Genomic DNA, 18,104 nt, shown 5'->3' with positions numbered 1-18,104 from the left:
GATGTTGTATGGATTAGAGACAGTGGCATTGAGTAAAAGACAGGAGGTGAAGCTGGAGGTAGCAGAGCTGAAGATGTTAAGGTTTTCGTTGGGAGTGACGAGGATGGACAAGATTAGAAATGAGTTTATTAGAGGGACAGCACATGTAGGATGTTTTGGTGACAAGGTGAGGAAGGCGAGATTGAGATGGTTTGGACATGTGCAGAGAAGGGACATGAATTATATTGGTAGAAAAATGCTGAAGATGGAGCCACCAGGTAGGATGAAAAGAGGAAGGCCAAGGAGGAGGTTCATGGATATGGTGAGGGAAGACATGTAGGTAGTTGGTGTGAAAGAGGCAGATGTAGAGGACAGGGTGGTATGGAGACGGATGATCCGCTGTGGCGACCCCTAATGGGAGCAGCCGAAAGAAGAAGAAGAAGAAGATAATATGATATATTATATATATACATATACATATACATATATAATAGATTATTATAATTATATTAAACTAAACTACAAATATTTAAAATGTATTATTAATTTAAAAATTACAATTTAATATTATAAATATAATATTATTTTATTATTATTATTCTTATTTTTTTTTTTTTATTATTATTTTTTATTTTATTATTATTATATATGATAGAAACGCATTTAAGACAGACTCTCATTGGCTGCGTGATATTTGTCCAGCGCACTAATTGGGTAATGGCTGCTTGTCCCGCCTTTGTGGGTGTGGCTAAATGGTGGCGCATACAGTAGCAGGAGCTCTTCTCGCCATTTGTGTTTGTACTCACCAGCATAACCAGTCGTGTTTCCAGTGTGTTAAGGTGAGTTTATGTCTATATTATGATTTATCCTGGTTTTAACAGGCAGGATGGAGTATAAGTAAAGGATTTACAAAGCGTTCAAAATAACATACGTTGTGTTTTATTGCTATGTTTTGTGTGTAACGGTTAAATAAAGAAGCTCAGCCGTTGCTAAGGAGATGTGTGTAGAAAATGCAGGTATATGGAGCAGCTTATGGGTGAATTTCTGGAAGTTTCTCATGTAATAAAATGATACGGAAGTGTTCAGGGTGGTAATAATGATAATGATTAGCACTGACTTTGCTAATGTTTAAAGGGAAATAAAAGACCCCGAGTTTGCTAATAGCTTAGCCGGAGTGTTGCGTCATTCTCATTAAGGTATCTCATTTAGTGTATCTGTAAAAAAAAAAAAACATGCAATTTTTATTTATTTCTGTTGTTATTTTTGTGTGTTTTATGGGATTACATGATACATTCCTGGTGATTTTGTGAATAATTGTGCGGTGGTGTTGGAGGGTGAATGAAGCCTCTGTTTATAGCGGTGGTAGAAGACAGAAAGAGGGGCGGGGCATCAAAATGGGGCGGGGCTTCTGACCTCACTACTGTTTGCATCATCCAGGCAAGTCATTCCTGTATAATGTGTTTGTGCTTTCAAATCTCAGAATCTTCAAATTTAACTGCATACGCCCTTATGAAGTTAAGCCTTAATCAAACATTTCGAATAAAAATGTCTATAAACACACTGTATGGTCAAATACCTCACCATCACCCCCATCATCATATACAATTCTTTTTATGTCATAGCGTTCCTCTTCGGTTGCACCGCTTAAAGGAAAGTAGGTTTAGTTTTGAGTTTCTATCCGATCAGTTCGAGTTGGTAGCGCCGGGGCCGCCTAGCAGGCGTCCGATAATGTTAGCGTTTTCGCTACCTTTGATTGGACGTTCGGAGCACGCACTAGTCCGAGTTCGCAGACCGCATCTGTAGCAAACTGCACAAGCAACCTTGGGGATATGTCTATTATTATAGTGCTATACAGATAAAATTGGGTTAGATCTTAAAGTTGATGTGTTGAAAGAAGGAAAAATAGGCAAGTGGAAGCGTCAGATTGTAATTTTTCTTGAAGGTCAGACTCTACCGGTCTGTGGTGGTTCCTACTTGCTAATAGTGGTCTGTAGAGGGATGACTGGTACATCTATGACATGGCATGTGTCAAGCGAGCTTAGCCCATTTTGTCCAATCCCACAGAAGAGCTATTGTAGCACACATTGCTGAAAACAGAAAGCAGTCTCTGTTAGAAAGGTGTTGGAACACACTGTGTATCACAGCTTGCTGCATATGGAGGTGTGTAGCTGTAGACCATTCAGAGTAGCCATGCTGGCAAAAAGCCCCAGTAATGGGTGGGATGAACATCTGAAACGGACTATGGAGCAATGGAAGAAGGTGGTTTTCGCTTTTTTTGTGCTAACCTGGTGAAAAGATGACATCGGTGTTCATTATGTGAAGGCAGTGTGTAGCTCTGGGGAAACCTAAACACATAATTTCATGGCACGGGTACTCCCTAATTACAGAGGTCAAAGCATTGAAGGGGTTGACTTAGCTTCCATATTCCCCACTTTTCATTTGTGTAGCAGTAGTATATATGTATAGTGCATATAGCAGCATTTTATTGAAAAGTGGTTCAAGCTCTTAATAACTGAGATTCCAAGACACACCACATCTGTACCAATTCTAAAGGGTGAACAAACACTAAAGGGTTTAGGAAGAAAAATATTTAGAATACCAATACCACCTCCAAGTCATGCCTTTCACATAACTGCAGCCATGTACAGTTCTCTGCTTAAATGGAATGCAGTGTAACCATTAGAGTATGAAAATGTGATACTTAAAAACCCCAAACTACACTAGCTATATGTCGGTGAAATGTATTATAAAATCTTTGCATATTTGAAAGGACGCTATTTTTGAGTCTGGGATTTATCACGTCATCACCATCGCGAGCTGAAACAGAGAGGGCATGTGGGGAAGTGGTGTGTCTCGCCAAAAGGTCAGTAATGCCGTGTTCACCGTGATGTTTGATAGCCGTCGCGTGTGATGACCGTAGGAACAATGCAGAGGTAGCAGCGTTCACAACCGTAATAGATTACAGCTGCGTAGAACGTTTTCAGCCGCAGGAGGAGGCTGTGAAATGATCGTGGGATTTGTTTTGCGCTCAGGGGAAACATGAGCGCAAAAGAAATTGCATAAATAAATGCAGCACATTGCTTTGAAAACCTGAATGTCACAATGTTTTATTGTAATCCATTTCAATAACTGAACCTTCATTATACAGGTATTAATGTCAGCGATCATCTTAGTACCACTTTAAGTTAAAAATGCTAGTCTTTTGATATTGCAATTTCTCATATATATTGAGCACGTGTGTGTGGTTTTTTTTTTTTTTTTTTTCTGTCTATAAAATGTATATGCCATCGCAGAATTTACCAAATACTTTTTATGGGTACAAAAGGTTGCATCACAGTATTTTCTACATTTAATTTACTATTGTTTTTATTATAAAACCACATTTTTACCAAAATCCTTTTTTTTTTTCAGCCAAATTTTTTAACTGTCCCTCTTTTTTTTGTTTTTTATTTTTTAGGAACCTCCTAGAATTATTTCAACAGACGGTGACCTATTTACAGCTGCTGCGTCTTATACAGTTTGGTTTAAGAAGCTTGTTTCGCCCTTTTTGGTATTTCACAGTCTGTTACTGAGCTATGTCGGTGGCGGTTCTCGTGCAGCTGGCCTCGCATGGAGGGTTGCGCGTGTGCCACAGGATGCTTCAAAACAGGGTCCACTTTATTCAGGACAAGCTGCTGCGGTCGCTGCACAGCCCGTCAGGCCAACGCGCCAGCAACTCGCGCTTCGACCCAGACAGCAGCGGACACCCCACCACCTGGGACTCCTTCGGCATTTGGGACAACCGCATCGATGCGCCGATTCTGCTGCCATCCAGCATCCGCTACGGCAAACCCATCCCTAAAGTCAGCTTGTCCAAGGTGGGCTGCTCCTCGCACATCGGCCAGCGCAAAGAGAACGAGGATCGATATCAAGTGTCGCAAATGACCAGCGACATCCTTTACTTCGCCGTGTTCGATGGCCACGCTGGCGCTCAGGCTGCCGACTTTTGCCATAAGTACATGGAGCAGCATATTAAGTAAGTGTTCCCACAGAGACAACGATTTCCTTTCAATCAGACTCAAATTTCGAAACTCTGTTCGCTACCTCTATTTGCAGTTTTTATATACAAATCTTAAAGGTCGATTAATCGTTTTTTCCCGAACTATCAGCATGGAAAATCCACGCTGATAGTTTTTCCGGCTCGATTCACCTTTAGAGGCTAGAGCGGTCTCTAGTGGCACAGTGCGCAAACAAGCCTATGTTATATTTATAATTTATTAATAATATAAATGTATATATTTGTTAATATTTATTTAATTAATTTAGAAGTTTTTATGACTTAGTATTCAGATTTCTTTTTTATTATTATTATTAATATTATTAATATTATTAATTTCTTTGTGATTACTGTTTAGTACTATTTTACTTATGTAAAACAGTGTTATGTTTGTTTCTTTTTTTTTTTTTTCCAGTATTCATTTTAAAAACTATCGCCCGATTCATGCGCAAAACAAAGTGTGTGTGTGTGTATATGTATATGTATGTATGTATGTATGTATGTATGTATGTATGTATGTATGTGTGTGTATGTGTATATATATATATATATATTAGGGATGCACCGAAATGAAAATTCTTGGCCGAAACCGAAAACCGAAAAAGGAGGAAAGCAAGGCCGAAAACCAAAACACAGAAAGAAATTATGCCAATTATTATTACCATTGCATTTATGGCTATGACTGTGTACTAACCTTACTAAAATCAAGGCATTTCAATTGCATAAATTAATATTAAAGTTTCAAAGAATAAATAAATTACAAATTATGAAAATATTTATTTATAGCACATTGCAACAATGCACAGGATAAAATAAATAAAAATGTAGTCTTAAATGTTTAACATAAATGCACTCATGTGTACATTAAATAATAATGTACAGGCCCTCTGGCCTGCTGAAAGGTTGTACAATTAAATATGTTCTTTCATAAAAACAAAGTGCATTCAGAACAAGTGCAACTGCTTAAAGATACAATACAACAATATCACTGCGAAACTTCCTGCCTTTTCAAAAAGGTCCGGAGTGCGTGTGCTCGGAGGGGTTTTGCTTTTCTGTGCCGCGTTTCTCTCATATTCAGCATAGCGATAGCAGACATTATTTTAGACAAGCACGTGCAGGCAGCGGTTTCCGTTTGCGTCATCACAACAAACTGTTTCGGCCGTGTTGTTTCGGTGATCAAAGTCTTTCGGCCGAATAATCGGTGCATCTTTAATATATATATATATATATATATATATATATATATATATATATTATAAATTAATAAATAGTAAATTAATAATTGTTACAAAATTTTTTTTTTTTCAGCAAAACTATTGCACTAATATATATACAGTGAGGAAAATAAGTATTTGAATACCCTGCTATTTTGCAAGTTCTCCCACTTAGAAATCATGGAGGAGTCTGAAATTGTCATCGTAGGTGCATGTCCACTGTGAGAGACATAATCTAAAAAAGAAATCCAGAAATCACAATGTATGATTTTTTTAACTATTTATTTGTATGATACAGCTGCAAATAAGTATTTGAACACCTGAGAAAGTCAATGTTAATATTTGTTTGATTGCAATTACAGAGGTCAAACGTTTCCTGTAGTTTTTCACCAGGATTTCACACACTGCAGGAGGGATTTTGGCCCACTCCTCCACACAGATCTTCTCTAGATCAGTCAGGTTTCTGGCCTGTCGCTGAGAAACACGGAGTTTGAGCTCCCTCCAAAGAGTCTCTATTGGGTTTAGGTCTGGAGACTGGCTAGGCCACGCCAGAACCTTGATATGCTTCTTACAGAGCCACTCCTTGGTTATCCTGGCTGTGTGCTTCGGGTCATTGTCATGTTGGAAGACCCAGCCTCGACCCATCTTCAATGCTCTAACTGAGGGAAGGAGGTTGTTCCCCAAAATCTCGCAATACATGGCCCCGGTCATCCTCTCCTTAATACAGTGCAGTCGCCCTGTCCCATGTGCAGAAAAACACCCCCGAAGCATGATGCTACCACCCCCATGCTTCACAGTAGGGATGGTGTTCTTGGGATGGTACTCATCAGTCTTCTTCCTTCAAACATGTTTAGTGGAATTATGACCCAAAAGTTCTATTTTGGTCTCATCTGACCACATGACTTTCTCCCATGACTCCTCTGGATCATCCAAATGGTCATTGGCAAACTTAAGACGTGCCTGGACATGTGCTGGTTTAAGCAGGGGAACCTTCCGTGCCATGCATGATTTCAAACCATGACGTCTTAGTGTATTACCAACAGTAACCTTGGAAACGGGAGTCCCAGCTCATTTCAGGTCATTGACCAGCTCCTCCCGTGTAGTTCTGGGCTGATTTCTCACCTTTCTTAGGATCATTGAAACCCCACGAGGTGAGATCTTGCATGGAGCCCCAGTCCGAGGGAGATTGACAGTCATGTTTAGCTTCTTCCATTTTCTAATGATTGCTCCAACAGTGGCCCTTTTTTCACCAAGCTGCTTGTCAATTTCCCCGTAGCCCTTTCCAGCCTTGTGGAGGTGTACAATTCTGTCTCTAGTGTCTTTGGACAGCTCTTTGGTCTTGGCCATGTTAGTAGTTGGATTCTTACTGATTGTATGGGGTGGACAGGTGTCTTTATGCAGCTAACGACCTCAAACAGGTGCATCTAATTTAGGATAATAAATGTAGTGGAGGTGGACATTTTAAAGGCAGACTAACAGGTCTTTGAGGGTCAGAATTCTAGCTGATAGACAGGTGTTCAAATACTTATTTGCAGCTGTATCATACAAATAAATATTTCAAAAATCATATATTGTGATTTCTGGATTTTTTTTTTTTAGATTATGTCTCTCACAGTGGACATGCACCTACGATGACAATTTCAGACCCCTCCATGATTTCTAAGTGGGAGAACTTGCAAAATAGCAGGGTGTTCATATACTTATTTTCCTCACTGTTTATATATATTTATATTAGTGCAATAGTTTTGATGAAGAAAATTTTTTTTTGTAACAATTATTAATTTACTGGATATTATTCAATTATACATCATTTTTTGTGATTTCTGAAACTGTAAAGATTAAATGTGGCCCTTTTCAAAGAAAAGTGTTTGAAAATGTTTTTTTTTTCTTGAAAATGTTGCAGTGTCTTTATAAACATAGATTTATAAACCCACTATATCTTGCACTTGTTGCATTAATTGGCAATATTCATCGATAGTGACTTCAAAGTACTCTGTCCAGGGTTCTGGATAAGGGCGTCTGCCGAATGCCGTAAATGCAAATATTAGCAGTGTTTATAGAAACAGAGCTGTATAACCCTTCCACAACTAGTTCTATTTTTAACTTTAATTATAAAATTACCCGAATGTAGTCTGGATAACAACCCCGAGTCTGTCGTATTTATGTATTTAAGTAATTATCCAAGCTTTATGAGTGTTTATTTTTTGATAAAATGGTGCTATCTGCGTTGTTTTGACCCACACAGGCATGGTGAATATAATGGCACTGTGCTCAACACATTTGTTTACAGAGAGCTCGTGGCTAAAGAGGACAACCTTGAGGTCGTCCTGACAAACGCTTTTCTAAATGTGGACAAAGCGTTAGCGAGGCACCTTCACTTCAGTGCAGACGGTAGGTAACCTCGCTGCTGTTTATTCTGCTGGAGTGGGATTTCAGTCACGCTTACCTGCTTGACAGATTAGTGCGGGTACTTTAGTTAGAAGTTAGCAATTTTACCAGTTTAGGTCTTCAGCTTAATGCCATGCTATTAGGATGCACTTTATTGTGCCAACAGTGGTGTATTTGTCTTACATTTACTGCCAGGTTCATGAATATTTGGACACGTACAGTTTTTTTTTTTTCAGCTGTCTACATAGTATATAGGAGATATTTAAATCATAGATATATATATAAATAATATATGCTCAACCCTTTTAATGTTGCGATTTAATTTGGACCTGTTGCTGGTAACCTTCAACATGAAGTCCACAGAGCTGTTCTTATCAGTGAAGCAGCTCATCACGGCGAAATGACAGAAACATTACATGTGACCTGTCGAGTACATTTGCAAAATGAAAGAATGCACTAGCCAGTTGAGGAATACAAAAAAGGAAAATAAATGATTTGGCTTAGATCAAGAGCATCCTCCAGGAGGTAGAAGAAAAGCCTTACTAGATACAGAACAACATTTTATCACCCAAAAAGTAGCTTTTTTTTTTGGTTGCAAAAAACAGTTTTTAATAAGAATGATATGAAGAAGGAAAGGTACTGCTCATGATCCGAAGCATACCACCTCATCTGCACTACCTAAAGCATTTTTTAAAAGCAAAGAATTGAAATTTCCTGCAGTGACCAAATCCTGAATCCAACTGAATGAACATTTCACTTTCTTAAGTGAAGAGAAAACGTAGCATGAACAAAGCTGTACAGTCCTGGCGGAACAATCACCAGGAGAAAAACAAAACGTCGGCTGATGTTTGTGGATTCCAGAACGCAGACAGCTAGTGATTTTCTCCAAAAATGGCAACGTGACCCCATAAGGTCATCAGCATATAAAAAGTGTGTTTTTCCTTCCATTTTTAATAAGTAAATATAAATCATTGAATTTTAACTACTATATACTGAAGCAGGCAGCTGAATTAATATATTTAATAGTATAGTTTAATAACAGTATTTGTGAAATATTTATTGAACCTGGCTGTTTGTTTGTTTGTTTTTTTCCGACATGATGAAGCTAAATTTTGAGAATGTATTAAAGCCACGTATTCCAAAAACGAAGACAAACTGCAACTCAAACGTAGCATTTTTTGATTTTGGTACAAGTGGATGCATCTCATTTATATGCATGGCTTGCATTACAATTGGGTGGTTGAAATACGTTGATTTTCTCAGAAAGCATTTTCAGAAAATTGCCACAATAAAAGACATGCCCACTTTTACCATCATCAAAAAAATCTAGATTAGCATGGTTTGCTGTTTGATCTGCATCAAACTTATTTTCCTATAATTACATGCTTTTACAACGTGTTTTATTTCTCTTATACCACAGCAAATTAGAGATTCTTTTAAAAAACGTATTGATAGTTAATTAATTATGTGCAACAAAACGAATTCCTGTTGTCACTTCAGTGCCGGTCCCAAGCCCGGATAAATGGGGAGGGTTGTGTTAGGAAGGGCATCCAGCGTCAAATCAAACATGCGGAGGATCCGCTGTGGCGACCCCTAACGGAAGAAGCCGAAAGAAAGTTTTACTTGTGGTATGGCAGCTTTACCTTCTCGTGTCTTTAGTTTTTTCTTTAGTCTTAAGAAAAGCTAAACAGAACAGCTTAAGAAGTAGACATTTTAGGCCTTAAAAAGATGTTCTAGATTGTAAATAATTTTAAACAGGTCAGAATTTTCTGATTTCCGATGCAACGCTCCCTGTAATGCTCACTGCAGCACATTAGAATGTGTTTGTTTGTTAGTCTTTCTGTGATGGTCGCAAAATCTCTTGGATTGTACTACAGATGTAAGACGGATTTGATTTTTCAGGTACAAGAAAGTACACGAAAGTTTTACACTACTTGGCCTGAAAACATTAATTTAGTGCTCGCTTAAGGCCAGTTGCCACGTAATACCTACGTTTTTCGTGTTCGTGTTTTTGATGTCATGATAAAGGTTTAAAATTTTATTCTTAATGGTTTTAAATTTTATTCTTAATGGAGTAAAAGATTTCTGTAACTAGAGACTTCTTTTTCATTTCATTTTTTCATTTCATTTGAAATGAAAAAAAAAATTATAATAATTAGAGTTGAGAATTTAACAGAGCTGTGGTATAAGACTTATAATAACACTCGAACCCTGTCGTGTGTTCACGTGACAAATCCATTGGCAATTTCCCACCAGTCTTGAAACAAATTGATGGATTCAGCTACGAGCTAGTTTTCTGTTTTAATATAAAATCAATTTTCTGCGTTTAGTATATCCTGGGGAAAGAAAAATACATAACGGGAAAGCTTCGACTTTTGTTTTCTGGTTTCAACAGTATACTTTTTCATTATCTTTCTAGCGAGTTAGTTTTAAAAGCTACAGAATAGAGGTACTCAAGTCTTGCAGCTCGAAGCGTTTAGATAGAATTAACCCTCACCATGTCACTCTTGTACTGTGTGTCCCGATCATGGCCTTGGTGCCTGCAATGTACAACCTTGCCCTTTGTGTGTGTGTGCGTGTTATGACAGCTGCGGACCCAGCTAAGAACCCATAAGAGCGGCAGCTCCACGCTACCTTTTTGGAAGGCGAGGAGCTAGATTGGTCCAGCGGGTCCTTGCGTGGGCTTCTGGAAGGTTCCTCAACTTTCTCTCCCCTTTCTTTCTGAATCTCTCTCTCTCTCTCTCCCTCTTTCTCTCTCTTCCTCCAAGTCTCTCTAGCTACTTCCTGTTTGTCCAAACATTACTGAAAAAGAAAGACGAGTTGAACAAAGTTGTGATCAGGGTTTGTTGTCACACATTGAATGCTGAAGAACCAATCAGCACTGAGTTGTTAGTTTATTAGATAGAGCAGGTTTATGTTATAGTTATAGTTTAGCTAGTAGATGTAAAAAGTCTGCACAGCCCTGCTGTTAGAACCGCAGGGTTTTTGTGATGTAAAAACATGAAACCAAGAGGAATAAAGTCTTTAATTTCAAACTTCACATTTTTTCATGCTGACTTTATGGGGTCTTGATTGTAGAATCTTATGGAATATAATTAATTTAATCCATTTAGGAATAAGGCTGTAACAACAAAATGTATGCATACTTGCACACTACACTTAGGCCGAGGGTACAGTATATGGACAAAGGTATCGGGACATCTGACTTTTCCAGCCATATTTGGTTCTTTCTCAAAATCTTCCCACTTTTCCCTTCACTTGAACTAGGAGACCCAAACCTGTTCCAGCATCACAAATTCCCCCTGTGCACCATTCCAGCTTCATTACGATATGCTTTACATGGCTTGGAGTGGAAGATCTGGAGTGGCCTATTTTAGAGCTCTGACCTCAAACCTACTAAACACCTTAGGATGATACACTGACTGCACCCCAGACCACAATCACACTTCAAAACTAGACGTGCAACTGTATGTTCAAAAAGTACATGCCGGTCCTGTGGTCAGGTGTCCACAAACTTTTGTCCATGTATTGTATGTGGACAGGTTTTTTTTTTTTTTTTTTTTTTTTTTAAATATACCTAAAACCTCAGAAAATGAAAACTTTTCTATTTAACAAACGCCACCATCCTTTAATGTGCATCAGACTGTAAGTCCTCCAGTCAGCTGATAGATTACCTTGTCTAATGTATGCCATATTAAGCTGTTATGCATGTTTAACTGCTCAAGGCATTGCTTTTCCTATCACACAATTTCACTCATTGTGTTATGTAGAGAGCAGGAAGTTTTGGATCGAATTAGGAATTCTCACTCCTCCTCTCAGACCCTTGTTGCACTGCGATTTGGCATGCTCTACTTACATTCATCTTCGTTTTCTTTCTCTCATATCCCTGTGCCCTTCCCAAAAGAACATGGTTTAACCCTGCATGATTAACCCCACCCCATCCATTCTCTCTTTTGGAAGTTTTCCTGAACACTTTCTATCTCCTTGTATATCTATGGAGTTCATCAAAGTTGTGTGTGTGAGAGAGAAAAAGTAGAGCCTGTGTGACTACAGCAGTGTGTGTGTTTGTGTATGTACACTCAACTCAGTGAGTGCATGATTTTTACATCATGCCCAGTTTAATGCAACATCGTCGTTAATCCAACGCTCTAATGTTTAACTCCCAGGCTCTCTCTTTGGTGCTTTACAGCCTCGGTGCTAAGTGCAGGCACCACAGCAACGGTGGCGCTGCTGAGAGACGGCATCGAGCTGGTGGTGGCCAGCGTCGGAGACAGTCGCGCGATGCTCTGCCGGAAGGGCAAAGCGCTTAAACTTACTGTGGACCACACACCCGAGAGGAAGGATGAAAAAGAGAGGTGAGGAAGTGGCCAATGGGGCAACATGGTGCTAGAAGGTTCTTCATTCCATTATGAAGGCCTTTATAATTTTTTTGTCAAGAATGTTCTTTAGTAGTCTTATTTAAACCACTGTGACCCTGACCAGGCATTTACTAAGGATGGTTAAAGACTCAAAATAGATTTTAATGAAAATGGGCTTATGGGTCAATCAAAAAGTGGTTATATCAGACCACTTACTCAGTAGTATTGTATGTATTATATGTCTGCAAAGAATTATTGCCATCCTTGCAAAGTTTTGAGTCAAAAAGCATCTGTAAAAAATGAGAACAGTAATTGAGGTAAATCTGTTAAAAGAAACAAACTTATAAAAAAGGTCCTATGAATTCATTATTTTCCACTCATACTTGTTTCATTGTTGAAATCAAGTTCATCTGTTCATGTGTCTTCATCATTTAGATTCTTTATGCTATAGATGCTGCTGCAATCATCAGACTGCCTTTTCTCCCACGACTTTTCCATACACTCTTTTATCCTAGATGCTGATAGAAAGATTCTGTATATTTTTCTACGTAGACGAAATTTGCATCTCGATGGCGTGCTTGTACTTCAATCCCATTTGTCCCGATTTATATATAAACATGGTGCTGATTGTTTGTGGTAAAATTTGTATGCCCACCCGTATGTTGAAGGATCCGTAAATGCGGAGGTTTCGTAACGTGGAACAGTCTGGGTCAACCCAACGTAAACGGACGTCTGGCCATGACACGGAGCATCGGAGACTTCGACCTGAAAAACACCGGCGTCATCGCCGAGCCAGAGACAAAGCGGATTTCAGTGAGTAATTGATTCAGGTTGCTATACAACAGAAAATGGTTTAGTGATAATACGGATTAAATCTTGTGTTTAACCGAGCGACCGTACCTTTTCGTGCAGTTACATCACGCACACGACGCCTTCCTCGCACTCACCACAGACGGCATCAACTTCATCATGAACAGCCAGGAGATCTGCAACGTCATTAACCAGTGCAACGACCCCAAAGAGGCAGCACTGCGTCTCTCTGAACAGGTCGGACATCGTGTTTACAAAACTGCCCACAGTCAGATTTAGTGGTTGACAGTAGCTGCTATGAAAATTGCTCTCGATACAAGAAAAACCCACACAGATGTGGTTCTTGTTACGAAACAGAATAAGATAAATTTTAGATATTAAATTCACAGATAATGTGACTTACTGAATGGGGTCAGGGGTCAGGAATCTTTGTAAAACAAGTGGGATTTATCAGTATTCCTTCTGGGGTGGTGGGATTGGACAGAATTCCTTCTAGAGTGGGTGGGATTTGTCAGTATTCCTTCTGGTATGGGTGAGATTGGACAGAATTCCTTCTAGAGTGGGTGGGATTTATCAGTATTCCTTCTGGGGTGGGTGGGATTGGAAAGAATTCCCTCTGGAATTGGCGGGATTTATCAGATTTCCTTCTGGTATGGGTGGAATTGGACAGAATTCCTTCTAGAGTGGGTGGGATTTTTCAGTGTTCCTTCTGGAGTTGGTGGGATTGGACAGAATTCCTTCTGGAATTGGTTAGATTGGACAGAGCTCTTTCTCTAGTGGGTGATATTGGATAGAATTTATTCTGGAATGGGCGGGATTTATCAAAATTCCTTCTGGTGTGGGTGGGATTTGTCAGTAGTCCTTCTGGAGTTGGTGGGATTAGACAGAATTCCCTCTGGAGTGGGCGAGGCTGGTCAGAATCCCTTCTTGGCAAGAATGATCAGAATTCTTTCTGGAATAGGTCTTGAGAATTCCTCTTGCAGTAGGCACACCTGCCTTCAGAATTCTTTCTGGACTATCTGAAGTTGGTCAGAATGATTTATGGTGTAGTTCAGAAATTCTTCTGGGAGGGTTTGGGGCGATTAGAGTCGACAGTAAGGCTGAGTGAGAGTCTCTGCAATCCTGAACACCACTGAAAGGTATACTAGTCTTTCTGTTCATTATTTACAGTGCTTTTGTTTAAGTACACAAGCGCTACCGGGAACACCAGATACCTAATGTTGTATCAACAGTTAGCGTGACTGACTCTTTCTCTCTCTCTCTCTCTGTCTTTCTTTCTTGGTGTCTCACCCTTTCCCTCTCTGTCAGGCGATTCAGTACGGTGCAGAGGACAACAGCACGATCATCGTGGTGCCGTTCGGCGCGTGGGGCAAGCACAAGAGCTCGGATGTGAGCTTCTCCTTTAGCCGCAGCTTTGTGTCCAGCGGCCGGTTCGCATGAGCGAGTGAAAACCCGAGACCGAACGAGAAAAAATGAAAGTGGGAGAATGAGGAAGAGGAGAAGGGGGTGTTAGAACAAATCAGTGGACAAGGTGGCATGATCTCAGAGTGCAATAAATCTGCAGAGGGTGTTATGGGAACAAGAAAAAGTTGCCTCAGGATAACGACACGGTTCATGACCTCATAGCTTGTGTGAACAGTCCTGTATTAGGAATATTCTAGTGTACGTTAAGATCCGCTTTCCTGAAGCACTAATCAGTATTTCTGAACCTAAACTTGAACTAGACCAGTGATGACACGTGGCCCCGTCATTCATCTAGTTTTACCTCACAATAATTTGTATATATTTTATAACTAAATAGACGGTAGAATTTTTGGTTGTTGGTTTTTATTTCCACATCTGATGGGTGAAGTACGATTGCACACCCCCCCCCCCCCCACCCCCCTGATGACTCTGTATATTCTGCTTCCACGGTTTAAAAAGCTTCTTGGTCATTTCACTGCTTGGTTCGACCATTTTAAAGTGACATATCAGATATGTTCTGTAGAAACCTGTTAACGTAATACGAAAGAGAGAAAAAAAAAAACGTGAGCCTGGCTGCGCACCGAACTAGGACACGTACGCACTTTCCATCAGCAGAAAAGACGCTTCCGCATCACCGCGATCAAGTTCTCGTAAGGCATTCCGTGCCGTTTTATTCGCATCCGGACAGTTATTACTGTGCAAAACGGGAACGAATCGGGTGGCGCTGCACTTATCCAGGGGCAGCTGATGAACGTTAGGATGATTTCGGTTAGAAACCATAGACGTATCCGTCGGAGTTTACGCATCCGGGCAGAACGATGGAATGGGAAAGATTCCATAGAATGTAAACTTTCTAGCATTTGGGATAAGGGATGAGTCCTGTGGGAAATATTTACAAACAAAAAACAATCTTTCCATCAGGATTCACACATTTTAACCAAGATGCAGTGGTTTTTGGAGGCGTATTCTTTTTTTTTTTTTTTTTTTTTCCCAGAGAATGCTGAGGGGAAACAAATTCAACTGTTCAAAACATGTTCTGGTACACAAACTGTGTTTTATTTATTTATTTCTTTTATTATTATATATTTTTCTTTTTTTTTACATTCATCTGGACCACTGGTCACATCATTCTGCTCTTCTAGTGCCTTTTTGTTTCCGTGCTTCACTCTCCCCATGCGAGCACAACTTTAATCAAACACTAATCAGTTCACTATGAACTTTTCTAAGCACAGTTGGTACAGGTTTTTTTTTTTTTTTTAATAAATAAATGTTTTGTATATAATAATATTTATATATTTTGATGTTCAAGAAATCTATATATACATATATCTATATATCCACTCTTGTATAGATGCGAAGATGTGTAAAGTGTTTTATTGTAACAGTAACATAGTTCTGGTGTGGGAACTTTTTAATCTTTGTGTAGTTCTTTATCTTTATCCTTAAGTTTTAGTAGTTAGCTTGTATTTTAAATTTTTTTCTTTCAAAACCGAAGTCAGTGATGCTTTTGTCAGGTGCACAGAATCTGCGATCACAAAGACAAACATTTATTGTCCACTACTGTTGTTTTTTTAAATCTACATTTACTGCATAATGTGAAGAAATCAATGATGAATTGAACTGGATTTGAGTTTTAATCCCTGCCCAAATGCAGTCTGGTCTGATTCACTCCTTTCCGTTTTTCTTTTTACTTCTCTGAACTGATGAATAAAAGTTGTACGGTTCTAAGTGAAGATCTTTACAATACATCTGTGGCCAGGTGTCCAAGAGAGTCGACATGACCACCTCTAGCCCATCATGAGCGTTTGTGAGCTTGTGTATGCAGAAGTATCACTTTCCTCAGAGTGTGTTATGCTGCCTTGTGACGCTTCCAGATACTTTGTTATTGCTTCATCTTCAAACTGGGATCAGAAGTGGAAACGTTGTACAAACACTAAGTTGGCACAGATAATCTACTTGAGTTTTGGGAGCTGGTACCATTTCACACCAAGATGGATTTTACTGGTCCATGTTTTATTTAAATTTTTATTTGTTTAGCACTTTTTTTACAATTAACATTGTCTCAAAGCAGCTTTACACAGTTAATGTGTTGATAAAGAATGAATCAGATGTTCTTTATAAGTTTGTCTCTGGTGAGTGAGCTGGTGGCGACTGTGGCAAGGAAAAACTCTCCGAGATGGCATGAGGAAGAAACCTTGAGAGGAACCAGACTCAAGCGGGAAACCGTCCTCATCTGTGTGCCACCGAATGTCCATTTATTACATATAAACAATGTTGAGGTGTGCAGGTGTTCCCCTTTTGGAAACCCAGGAACCGATCGTATCGGTTTCCGGTGCTTCAATCCCTTCAGTCTAACCAACACAGGGACATGAGCTCAAACCTGTACATCAATCCTACATGTGATGTTATCACTCCATCATCCTCATCATCACTCTGTGCTGTTGAACTAAAATGTGAATCTTCTAAACAAAAAGAAAGAGTCTGAACTTTACTTCTTTACCACTGCATGGGTATTTATTTCTTTTTTTTCTTTTTTGCTGTCGTATGGACATGTGCTCCTGACTTTTAATTATCATCCTGGGGAAAAAAAATTTTTCTGCAGATTTATTTTACTTGTGAAATAAAGTGTTAACAGAAATGCAATTTTTGCTGATTATGTATTTTTTCGATTTTATATATACATGTATATGTATATATAACATATTAATTACATTTTTATTTGTAAGGACTTTTTGCAGAACTATGCAAAAAGTCTGAAGTTTTGGGAATACTGACCTACAAAACTCCACAAATTGAAGAGCTGAAAAGCACAACATTAATAAATAAATAGCGAAAGTGGCTCCTACACCGATCATAATTTTAAAACCACTATCTTAATATGGTGTAGGTCTCCATTGTGCCACAAAAACAGCTATAATCCATCAAGGCTTGGTGCTGTGGTATCTGGCGCCAAGACATTAGCAGCAGAAGTCCTGTAGGTTGTGTGGTAGGGGCCTCCATAGACTGCAATTGTTTGTCCAGTTCATCCCAGAAATGCAGATTGAGATTCAAATTCACATGATTTATCTGCCTCTGAAACCTTGCATTGCTCCATGCACCAGATCTGATGCTCAGTAACCCATTGTAGGTGCTTTCAGTGTTGTCAGAGCCAGAATCAACATTTTCACTTCCATAAACATCTTGTTTGTTAGAGTCTTATGTGCCTTCTGAACATCCATCCTATTCCACATTCAGTCCCCATTTGCTGTTATAATTCCCTCCACTCTTTTGGAAAGATTTTGGAATGTGTTTGTGGAGATTTGTGCTCATTCATACACAAGGCTATCAGGTAGGTAAGGAGGCCTGGAGACCAGTCAGTGTTCCAATGCATCCTAAATGAGGTGTTCAGTAGGATTAAATGCAGAGCTCTTTAGCAGGCCATTCAAGATATTTACCTTCAACTCGTAAAGTATATCCTCATGGAGCTGGCTTTGTGAATAAGGGAATTAGGCTGAAACATTAGGTGAAAGTTCAGTGGTGAAAGCACTGGACCTTGGATTGGAAGGTCATGAGTGAAACCTTAGCACCACCAAGTTACCTCTGCTAGGTCTTTAATCATGACTCTTAACCCTAGTTATAAGACGTTCTGGATATTAATGTCTACCAAATGTTGAACGGGTTTGGGTCTCCTAGCTCAAGGGACAATTTAATTATATTGCATATAATGACATCGTATAAAATTGTGTACCTTCAAGTTTGTGGTAACAGTTTAGAGAAGAACCAGGTAAGGATGAAAAAGTCAGGTGTCCAGGTGTTTATTGATAATTTCGGTTTGGGTCCAGCAGGGTGCGCAGTTTCATATTTTATTTATTGATT

General features: G+C 39.2%; 2 protein-coding genes across 3 annotated transcripts in view; both read left to right on the top strand.

Moving 5' to 3' along the window:
• The window catches only part of inpp4b (inositol polyphosphate-4-phosphatase type II B), a 765,675-nt gene that overhangs the window by 709,470 nt on the left and 38,101 nt on the right, over positions 1-18,104 (top strand). The window lies entirely within an intron of this gene.
• On the top strand, positions 694-16,892 carry ppm1kb (protein phosphatase, Mg2+/Mn2+ dependent 1Kb). Its single transcript, XM_083538798.1, has 7 exons — positions 694-818; positions 3,437-3,994; positions 7,520-7,620; positions 11,807-11,972; positions 12,644-12,788; positions 12,888-13,022; positions 14,094-16,892. Exons 2-7 carry the CDS (start codon positions 3,555-3,557, stop codon positions 14,223-14,225), a joined length of 1,119 nt encoding a protein of 372 aa, XP_083394924.1. The 5' UTR covers positions 694-818; positions 3,437-3,554; the 3' UTR covers positions 14,226-16,892.

Source organism: Silurus aristotelis (assembly GCF_946808225.1).
Source record: "Silurus aristotelis genome assembly, chromosome: 4".
NCBI classification, from domain to species: Eukaryota; Metazoa; Chordata; class Actinopteri; order Siluriformes; family Siluridae; genus Silurus; species Silurus aristotelis.
The sequence above is the reverse complement of the archived record's forward strand: the minus strand, read 5'-3'. Positions and strand labels throughout refer to the sequence as shown.

Coding starts and splice junctions, on each gene's coding strand:
- ppm1kb (XM_083538798.1), top strand. CDS start 3,555: ATGTCGGTGGCGGTTCTCGTGCAGCTGGCCTCGCATGGAGGGTTGCGC. Junction 11,973..12,643: donor AGGAAGGATGAAAAAGAGAG/GTGAGGAAGTGG, acceptor CGTATGTTGAAG/GATCCGTAAATGCGGAGGTT. Junction 13,023..14,093: donor CACTGCGTCTCTCTGAACAG/GTCGGACATCGT, acceptor CCTCTCTGTCAG/GCGATTCAGTACGGTGCAGA.